Source organism: Barbus barbus (genome assembly GCF_936440315.1).
Source record: "Barbus barbus genome assembly, chromosome: 8".
NCBI lineage: Eukaryota > Metazoa > Chordata > Actinopteri > Cypriniformes > Cyprinidae > Barbus > Barbus barbus.
Genome location: NC_136736.1, coordinates 18164482 through 18175000, shown reverse-complemented (window position 1 = coordinate 18175000; position 10519 = coordinate 18164482). Strand labels below are relative to the sequence as shown.

General features: G+C 38.8%; 1 protein-coding gene across 8 annotated transcripts in view; it reads left to right on the top strand.

Moving 5' to 3' along the window:
* LOC306873925 (protein SGT1 homolog) overlaps positions 1-7789 on the top strand; it is a 112472-nt gene extending 104683 nt beyond the window's left edge. For all 8 annotated transcript variants that reach the window (XM_079423501.1, XM_079423500.1, XM_079423499.1 and 5 more), the window contains 3 exons: positions 6462-6552; positions 6669-6841; positions 7264-7789. In XM_079423501.1, coding sequence (XP_079279627.1) covers positions 6462-6552; positions 6669-6841; positions 7264-7365 — 366 coding nt within the window. In that variant the 3' untranslated portion in view covers positions 7366-7789. The remainder of the gene's footprint in view (positions 1-6461; positions 6553-6668; positions 6842-7263) is intronic.
* The last annotated feature ends 2730 nt before the right edge of the window (positions 7790-10519 follow it).

Below are 10519 nucleotides of genomic sequence, written 5' to 3'. Positions count from 1 at the left end.
TGGAGGACCCTGAAGATGTGTTATATTTTGATGTCAAAAGACTTATAAGTAATTACAGACTGCCGCACAACATATTACAGTTAGCACAGGAACTGCAACCAGCGTTATAGAGACCAACAAAAGTGTCACGCAAAAGGCGATTTTCAAAGTGAAGTAGCTTTTGTTTACCTCATCAGCAGCTCGCGCAGTGTTGGTTGCTTGGTAGATTAGATTAGATTCAACTTTATTGTCATTGCACATGTAAGGTACAGGGCAACGAAATGCAGTTAGCATCTAACCAGAAGTGCAATAAGCAGAGGTACAGGATATACAGTGCCTACAATGTTACATATGTACAGAATATACAGATAAGGCAGTAGTACTATGGACATAATTTACACATTTTTAAATACTATCAGTATGATATACAGATGGGTGATATGAACATACTATACAGATGGATTGTGCAGTAAATGTATGTACACTATGAGCAAAAACTATGAATATAATTACAAATGGATATGAATAAGCTATAAATTAAGATATATAAACACTAGTGCAATGAACATTGAAAGTGCATAGAAATAAAAATTTCCAGTGCATAGTACTCAGTGTGTGGATGTTTTTTTGTTTTTGTTTTTTAACCGATTTTAATGATGGGGAGGGGTGAAGAGTTTGTGGTGGTGTGTGAGGGGGGTATCATTGGGCAGAGTTTAGTAGGGAAACAGCTGTAGGGAAAAAGCTGTTCCTGAGTCTGCTTGTCCTTGATCGGAGGCTCCTGAAGCGCCTCCCAGAAGGCAGTAAGTTAAACAGTCTATGGTCAGGGTGAGAGGAGTCCTTAAGAATGCCGCGAGCTCGACGTAAACAGCATTTTCTCTGGACGTCCTCAATGGCAGGAAGTGGTGTCCCTGTGATGCGTTGGGCGGTTTTCACCACCCTCTGCAGTGCCTTGCGGTCAGCAACTGTGCAGTTCCCATTCCAGACTGTGATGCAGTTGGTCAGGATGCTTTCAATTGAACACCGGTAGAAGTTCCCGCTGGATGATTGGAGACAGGTGGTTCTTCTTCAGTGTCCTAAGGAAGAAGAGGCGTTGGTGAGCCTTCTTGACTAGGCTGGATGTGTTGGTGGTCCAGGTCAGGTCCTCCGAGATGTGGGTTCCCAGGAACTTGAAGCTGGAGACACGTTCAACAACCATCCCGTTAATGTGGATGGGGTCATGCGTTCCACTTTTCTTCTTCCTGAAGTCCACAATAAGTTCCTTTGTCTTGCTGGTGTTGAGGAGCAGGTTATTGTCAGCGCACCATACAGCCAGGTGCTGTACCTCCTCCCTGTAGGCAGTCTCATCGTTGTCTCTGATGAGGCCAATCACTGTGGTGTCGTCAGCAAACTTGATAGAGTTGGATCCATGCACAGGCCTGCAGTCATGGGTGTAGAGGGAGTAGAGGAATGGGCTCAGCACACAGCCCTGTGGTACGCCGGTGTTGAGTGTGATGGTGGTGGAGCAGGTGTGGCCTGACCTAACATGCTGAGGTCTGTTGGTCAGAAAGTCCATAATCCAGCTACAGAGGGAGGTGTTAACACCCAAGTCTCCAAGTTTAGTGATCAGCTTGGAGGGAATGACGGTGTTGAATGCTGAGCTGAAATCAACAAACAACATCCGTGCATAAGTGTTGTTATTATCCAGGTGTGTGAGTACCGAGTGCAGTACTGTGCATACTGCATCCTCAGTGCTCCTATTGCTACGGTAGGCAAATTGGTGTGGGTCCAGTGTGGGTGGGAGGCAGTTCTTGAGGTGTGCCAGGACCAGTCGCTCAAAGCACTTCATTACAATGGGTGTGAGTGCTACGGGGCGGTAGTCATTCAGGCACGTCGGGGAGGAGTGTTTCGGCACTGGCACAATGGATGTGGCCTTAAAGCATGTTGGCACAGTTGCTTGGGTGAGGGACAGGTTGAAAACAAATCGGCTTTCCCAACCTTAGAGCAGCGACGAGCAGTTTAAATACTTTCACAGTCGCTGTTGCCGGCTTCTGATCCAGCCCAGCCAATAAGGTTAAAGGACTGCTAAATAGCTCAAGACGAAACTAACACTTTGCACAAACACAAAGGCTCGTTCTCAGCTGAGGCGCAAATTATTCTAATTTCCAGTAAGTGCAATTAACAGAAAAAACTACGAAAATGCAGAGTAGAAATAGGTAGGAAACGAACTATTCCTTCCTAGTAGCAAGTAAATTATTTAAACAACAGAACTGCAACCAAGTTATTCAAAACACTTACGCAGCTGTAGTCCGTCTCTTCTGGTGACAAATCGGCTTTCCCAACCTTAGAGCAGCGACGAGCAGTTTAAATACTTTCACAGTCGCTGTTGCCGGCTTCTGATCAGCCCAGCCAGTAAGGTTAAAGGACTGCTAAATAGCTCAAGACGAAACTAACACTTTGCACAAACACAAAGGCTCGTTCACCTTTTTCACCTATATCACCTTTTTTAACTTTGTTTGGCTTTGTCTGACTGAATTCTTATGGGTTTTTTTATTTTTTAACAAATAAAATGATCTGCATGAGAAAATTAGGATAGGTCAGGTAGAGCTAAAGAGAGTGTGTCTATTCCATTTCTGCCACCGGAAGTCCTTCCCATTTTTTAACCCTCTAAGCGCCAAAGTCGCAAAATTGCGACAAGACGTCATACTTCATGAAATGGGCTGTAGTTCCTAATCTGGTGTAATGGCTCATTTGTATTCCCTTCCATTAGATGGCAGACATGTAGTACTTCGATTCTAGACCAAAATTGTTCGAGGAAATAGCAGAGTAAGTGAGCTATCGTGTCATTGATGCGGAAGCAATTCAGTTCATAGCGTCTGAGTAAATTGTGAGATTTGTGAGAGAAAATCGCCAAACGGCTAATAAAAAGTTGTACTGTGAGGATGTGTTGCAAATGTTATTCGCCGATTCTGACTCTGAAGGGGAATATTTGCCTTTTGGAAATGACGATCGGCCGTCTAATGATCGCACTTCTTCCGGTACATCTTTTCCGCGCAATGTTGCCGCTGCGCAAGGCACGATCGTTCACAAAGCACAAACAAGTGATCATTTCAACACTTTGCCCAACGGGGATGAGGGTGGCAGGGGTGGACGTGGTCTTAGTGTCCATAGGAGAGCTGTTGCTCTCTTATAATCGGCCAGATTGCGCTGTTTGTTCTGATCGCGCGCGCTCCAAGTGCCGCCGGCAGACAGGACAGGTGCAGTCAGTTTGGGGTAGGTCTGTGCGCTGTGCCATGCAATGAGAGGTACCATACTCTCAAGAACTATAAACTGTCACATAGATACCTGATTGGGCAGATAGCTGGTCAACTGATCAAAAAATAGGCACATGTATTTTACTATGGCACAGTAATATAGTAATAATTTACTACTTTCTCCTGTTTTACTGTTGATTTCCTCTTTTCCTGATCATTTGGAATGAGGATAAAAAGACAAAAAAACAACAACAACATGCAAATAAGTTCAATCATCCATTCAATATCTATTATTTCCTGAATATTACTGATGAACTGATCAAAAAGTAGGCTACTGTTCACATGCGTTTTACTACTATATAGTATAGTAATATAGTAATAATTTAGTACTTTCTCCTGTTTTATTGTTGGTTTCCTCTTTTCTGATTATTTGTAATGAGGAGAAAAAGACAAAAAAAAGAAACAAAAAAATCAAACATCAATTCAATATCTACTATTTCCTAAATATTATGAAATTCAAGAGGGCCGCCCCTAATGACGTCATAATATGCAAATTAGATGAGTATATTTACACCCCACATAAACTTTCGGTCACGCCCAACATTTTTCTAATTTACAGTAGATCTCTATCTTTAAGCCCTTTCAAGCCACAAGCTTTTGAAATCTTGATGTCAAAATCCAGCATTTTTTCCAAAAAACCCTGGCGCCTAAAGGGTTAAGAGATAATGTATATTTAGCAAGTGCAGATTACCTAATTCTGTCTACTAATTGCAAAACTGTAAATTAACAAGTTAAACTACTCACTTGTTTAAGTAGCTTTTCTATAAACCGAGAAAAAAGTTCTGCTTTCCATAAACGGTAGAAGTCAAGTCAATTCACCATTATTTATATAGCACTTTTTACAATTCAGATTGTGTCAAAGTAGCTTTACAGTATTAAACAGGGAAATAGTGTGCCATTTTCCTCTGGCCAGACGAAACCAGCAGTTTAATTCTAGGTCATTTTTTTACACATTTGACATTGCTTGGTGCTCTGGTTAATGCAGCTCGGCTACACCATCTGCTAGTTTATGTGGGGTGTTTTTAATATTACCATGGTAGTTTTGGGACCGTTGACATTTCAGATTTTTTTCTAGGAGCGCCTCATTTAGTTTATTGCACACTTCAGCTATTTCCTCATCAATTGTGAGATATACATCCACTGCGTAACCCATTAACAATGGGACGAGCCGATAGTTCCACTCGTTGGTCCGCCTCTAGGTCCTTGTGATACGCTAAAACCACTTTGGGAAGTGCAAATGAAAGTGACAACAATGTGAACTGATTTGCAGGACGTGGCACAGACAATTGCTCTCTTTGTCTTTCCTGACTGATATGTCTCTAGTTTTGTTTTCTTAGGGTCCTACTCACTACTACTGCAACCCAATCAAATTAAGTCACCTTTATTTATATAGCTCTTTATACAATACAGATTGTGTCAAAGCAGCTTTACAGTGTTAAACAGGAAAATAGTGTGTCAAAAATGCAAAAGGGCAATAACAAACTAGGGCTGCTCCCTAATAGTAGAAGAGTCTGGACATGCCGTGGAGAGCACATCATCCAGCATGACAGTTTTGGTGGTGGGTCAGTGCTGGTTTGAGGAGAAATCCCTCGAGGGTCGCACAGACCTCAACGTGCAAGCCAACAGTACCCTTGATGCTGTTAGGTACCAGGATGAAATCGTCAGACCTTACATTGGTGCAGTGGACCCCCGAGTTCCTCCTGGTACATGACAATGCTTCTGACCAGCAGGGCCAGAGTTTGTAGGCTGTCATTGCAAGGCATTGACTGGTTCACGTTCCCCAAACCAAATGCCGACCAAAATGCTGCACAACAGACAAAACATGATATATAACTTTACAATAGAAAGCCTTATTTATAAAAAAAAATAAAAAAATTGCAGGACATAAATCAAATATAAAACATAATTATACTGAAAGTGTAAACAAATTACACAAGTCTGAGAAAATAATTGTGTGTTAAGAGATTATTTAAATGTAGATAATGTAGGGGCTGATCTAATAGAGAGAGATAAGGTGTTCCACAGCTTTGAAGCCTGAAGCCCTGTCACCTTTGGTTATTAATCAAGATTTTGGAACAGTAACAACTGAGAAGAGGATCCGTGTGTTCACTGTGAAGAATAAAGATGAAGAAGATCCGAGATGGGTAGGAGCGAGACCATGCAGTGCTTTAAATACAAATAATAAAACTTTAAAATCAACTCTGCACTATACAGGTAACCAATGAAGTGATGCTAACACAGGCATATTATGTTTGTCACTGGCAAAAAATGAGCTGCAACATAAAAGAATCTGGACATGCCATGGAGAGTGTTAAGCTGCCAGCAACATCATCTAGCATTCTAGCATGACTGTTTTGGTGGTGGGTCAGATGACGATAATGACTGTCTTGACTCTAAAAACACCAAGTTTTGGCAAGTTTAATTGCTCAAAATTAAATAAAATGCACATCAGCCTGTTACAGTTTAAAAAATACTCATGAGTATCTTAAGTAGCAATTACAAACACAATGTGACTAAACCTATTACACAAAGAATACATTTCACTTTCTGTTGATGTCCTGGCTTAATTATTTACAGCAGGGTGGAGCAAGTAAGGCCTTGAATTTAGTAACTTAGAGATCCTGTTTTGGCAGCAGCAAAATGTTTTTTTGACCAATTTTGGACAATCCCTCAGTTTATCAATATTTCTGGGTTGTTTTCATGGCAATATTTCAGGTTATGCCATAGCATCTCAACTGGTTTAAGGTCAAGGACTCAGAAAAAAATTTCTTTTTCAGACATTATTTGAATTATTGTGTGCTTTGAGTCATTGTCTTATTATATTGCCCAGTCTCTCTAAAGATTAAGATCATGAACAGCTAGGGTTTCCACCTTCAGCGAGGCAAAATAAAGGACACACATTCACCCATACAGAACTGGAATTGTTAAGAGGAACAAGAAACAATTATCTATTTATTTTTACTATTCCTATTTCTAAAGATGTCCACAACAGAGCTCTTGTTTCTGTTGTGTTCCCAGCAGAAAGCCTTTTTTTTTCAATTAGGCTAAGATATTAGCTGTTTCTGTTCGACACACTAATCGATTGTCATGGTTCTTGCATTCCCTGAGGTATGCATTCTCTGAGAGAGGCACTTGATCTCTAATACTTTTTTTTTCTTCCTCTTATTTCCCCTAATCTTTTTTTTTTTTCAGATAGAGATAAAGATGAAGAAGACTGCAGCTATACAGTGGGAGAAACTGCAGGGAGAATGCACACTTTCTGACGTGAAGCACTTTACTCCCAGTCAGTACTGAAAAGCACAGAATCATGCTATAATTTTCTCATGTTTATGCCAAAGTGCGCTGAGCCAGTTTATTGTTGTTATTTTACCTCTTTCTATCTACTTCCAAATTTATTAGACCAGTACCCATCATCCTCCCACTACACACGCAACTGGGACAAGGTGGTAGGTGAAATAAAGGAGGAGGAAAAGAACGAGAAGCCGGAGGGGGACGCTGCTCTCAACAAGCTGTTTCAGCAAATCTACTCCGATGGCTCCGACGATGTCAAGCGAGCAATGAACAAGTCCTTTGTAAGTACTTCAGGGTTGTATAAAGATGTGAAAAGATTTTGATATCTCTTTTGATGTTAACTGTCCACATTTTGTAAATGGTGTTAATTTGTGTGAGATTTAGAAAAGTAAACCGGAAAAAAAGGTGTTGTTAATTATGTAGAATACAATTCTCTATGACTGTTAGAAATTTGATAACTATCTGTGGGAAAAAGGAAGTTAATTTAATTTAATGGTCCAGTTCTATCAATCCTTGCTCAAAACAAGATTCCATGTATTTATACTTTAAAGAATGATAGCCTACAAAAATTTGAGCTGCTGTTGTTTATGCAATTACACATTTGTCTTCATTTTAAACCCTTCAGCTGTCACCATTCTACTTTCATTTCATTTTAAACCAACTTTCAGCTGTAAAGTTGCAAATTTTCAATATTCTCCCATAGATGGAATCAGGAGGCACAGTCCTCAGCACCAATTGGATGGATGTTGGTAAACGGAAAGTAGAGATAAACCCACCTGAAGACACAGAGTGGAAAAAGTATTAAAAGCAGTAAATGACATCTTGCACCAATTGTTCTAATGTCTTTATGCTCTCCTTCATTTGGTCCTTTCTGCCTTCACAATTCACACTCTCTCTTTTGTCAGTCCCAGAATAGTCGTGGATTGTCCTGGACTAAAATGAGACTATAATGGAGTTTAAAATTTAAAGTTCTCTGTCTCAAATTAGTTTTAGTCTGGAAACAAACTAGCTTATTACATTTTAAACCATCACGCATGTTTAAAACATTGCACATTAAAACAACTAAGCGTTGAGTATCTTTACTAAAAACCCTCTTTGGCCACACTGAATATGTTAGATCTCCACCTGTGAACATCTGTGCTTCAATTAATGGTGATCACTGTTTTAATGTACTTCATGCTTTGCTAAATATGATTTCATTATGCTGTAAATAAAATTCTTGTTCTCTGGGTGGGTGCCCTTGGTCTCTTCCGTATCAATTTTGTCCATCATCAAATGTAATGTTAAAGAAATTGAAAATGTAATTAATTTCTGTTTTCAACCATGAGGGTGAAAATACACTGAAACAGAAATTTTGGTAACACTTTACAGTAAGGTTCCATTAGTTAAAATGAGTTAATATATTAACTAACATGAACAAACAATGAACAATACATTTATTACAGTATTTGTTAATCTGTTGATGTTAATGAAAATAGTCGTTCATTGTTAATTCATTAATTCACAGTGCATAAACTGTTAACAAGCACAACCTTTGTTTTAATAATGCAGTAGTAAATGTTGAAGTTAACATTAAGATTAATAAATAGTGTAGAAGTATTGTTCATTCTTAGTTCATGTTAAAGGTGCCATAGAATGCATTGATACAGTATTTTAAATTGTTCTCTGATATCTACACAGAAGGTATGTGGCTTAGGTAAGGGCAAAAAATCTCCAGAAACGATTTTACATGTCCATTTACAACCCTAGGATTTCTGCCTAGAATGAAACGGTCTGTTATTGGCTTATTTGGCAGGGTCATGAATAATAATGAGCTCTGCTCTGATTGGCTGTTTCACAGTACAGCTCATCAGCAAGAAGGAAGCACAGGGAGGAAAATATATAATTAAATACTTTCTCTCGCAGTTATATCGTCGGGTAATTATACTGTATATAAAACGCGGGCATCAGGGAGCCGTTATTAATATGCGAGGCATTGAAACTGCTTTTGAACGATCCATCGATCGCGTTATAGTTCACTTTCAAGAGACGCGATCACACAAACTATGTTTACATTATGGAGCAACAGTACTTACCACACATTTCACAAGATCAGATGCTTGTCAGTGGTGCTCAGGATCTGTAAGTCAGCTGTTGTCCGCGCTTGTTTATTTACAATACCTGCAGAGCTTCTGATGGTTCGGCCGGCTTAGAACAAGGGCGGGTTTATGCAAATGTTGGGGGCGTAGTGATCTTGAATGTTGCGTCACAGTCGGTGTTATGTTCTGATTCGCCTGTTTTTCAGTGCTCTTTTTTAATCACGAGATTTACATATGAAGGAGGAAACTATGGTGTTTGAGGCTCACTGTATGTCATTTCCATGTACAGAACTGTTATTATTTAAATATGCCAGGGTAAAGACAGTTTTTCATTCTATGGCACCTTTAAGTAAAGTAGTTAACTGTTAACAAATGAACCTTATTGTAAAGTGTTAACAATTTAATTAACAAAAATGGATTTCGATGGAGTTCGGCTAACCAATCTCAAGTATTTGTGAGAGATTTACAGATTTACTATCACAAGTGTAATGAATTGTATTAATAAAAATATAAGAGTAATTAACACAACTATGAAATGAATAAGGAAGTAAAGTGTATAAGATTGAAAATGCAAGTGATCAAGGTAGATGTTACTATGACAGAGTTACGTTACGTTACCGGCCCGGACCTGTACATCATCTGGAATGCAGTTGCTGACAAATATGATGCAGGAGTCAAGACGATGACTGACTGGGTGATGTAGCCTATTCTTGCCAGCTATAAGGGTGGGCTGGCAGATGGGGTATTTCCTGCAGACTGATGCTTTATTCTTAATGATTTATTTTTATACTGAATATTTTATAGCACACCTTGTGTGGGTCTTTATTTAATTTTCACTTTTTTACAGTCCAATTACAATTCTTAAAGAAAATGTGATGGTAGCCTACCGTTGCTATAATGAATACATGTATAGTGTATTTCAGGTTATGCCATAGCATCTCAACTGGTTTAAGGTCAAGGACCCAGAAAAATTTATTTTCTTTTTCAGATAATTCTTTAGTTGAATTGCTTGTGTGTAAAAGATGTATAGTACAGTCTTATTTCAGTGTTGTTCTAAGTATTGTGGTTGGTTAAGCAGACAGATCCTTTGTACATTCAATTTAACAGCAAGACCAAGAGCAACAAGTTTTCAAATTAACTGTGCACATACATTTTAGACATTTATCATGCAATAAATGATTGATCAGCCTCTTCTAGCATACTTCATTTATCTGCTCAGATAATTTCAACGGTATCATCCACCTCATGGAAGGCCAAAATATTCCACTAAAACCAATCAGGTGTGTAGAAATTGATATTCCTATTTACTTATATATTCATTATAGATGGTGCATTCAGGTAAAGCTACTCCTTTAAGCTCAATGTGTTTACACTTCAGAGCATAACAATGGTCTTTAATTGAAAGGACATTATTCAATGATAAAACAATTTTGCCAGATGCAATATGAAACTGATGACTGTGGTTACCTCAAAGAAGGACTCCCCTTATTATGAAAGGTATTGAGCCCTTTGACATTCAGGTTTTCATTTCTAACTTACAGGGTGTCAGATCAACCAAATTTCAGAAACTTCCCCAGCTGAAATTTTTGATTTTGTCAATTTTATTCTTTCTTTTTTTTTCTGAAGAAAGATAAACATGTATATGATGAAAGCCAAAATATTAATTGTCATGGAAATATATTTACTTATTTAGTAATCCACTATTTTGTAGAGATGGGTCAAATGACAATTTTCACCTGGGATTCTGGGCCAAATTACGGTACAGCAGGGGAAAATAACTTCAGAAAGATGGCAGCAGCATTGTTATTTTTACACAGAGATTGGTTGGTCTACTAGTACAATCTGTTGACTGGCATATAATGTAACAATAACCACACAAAA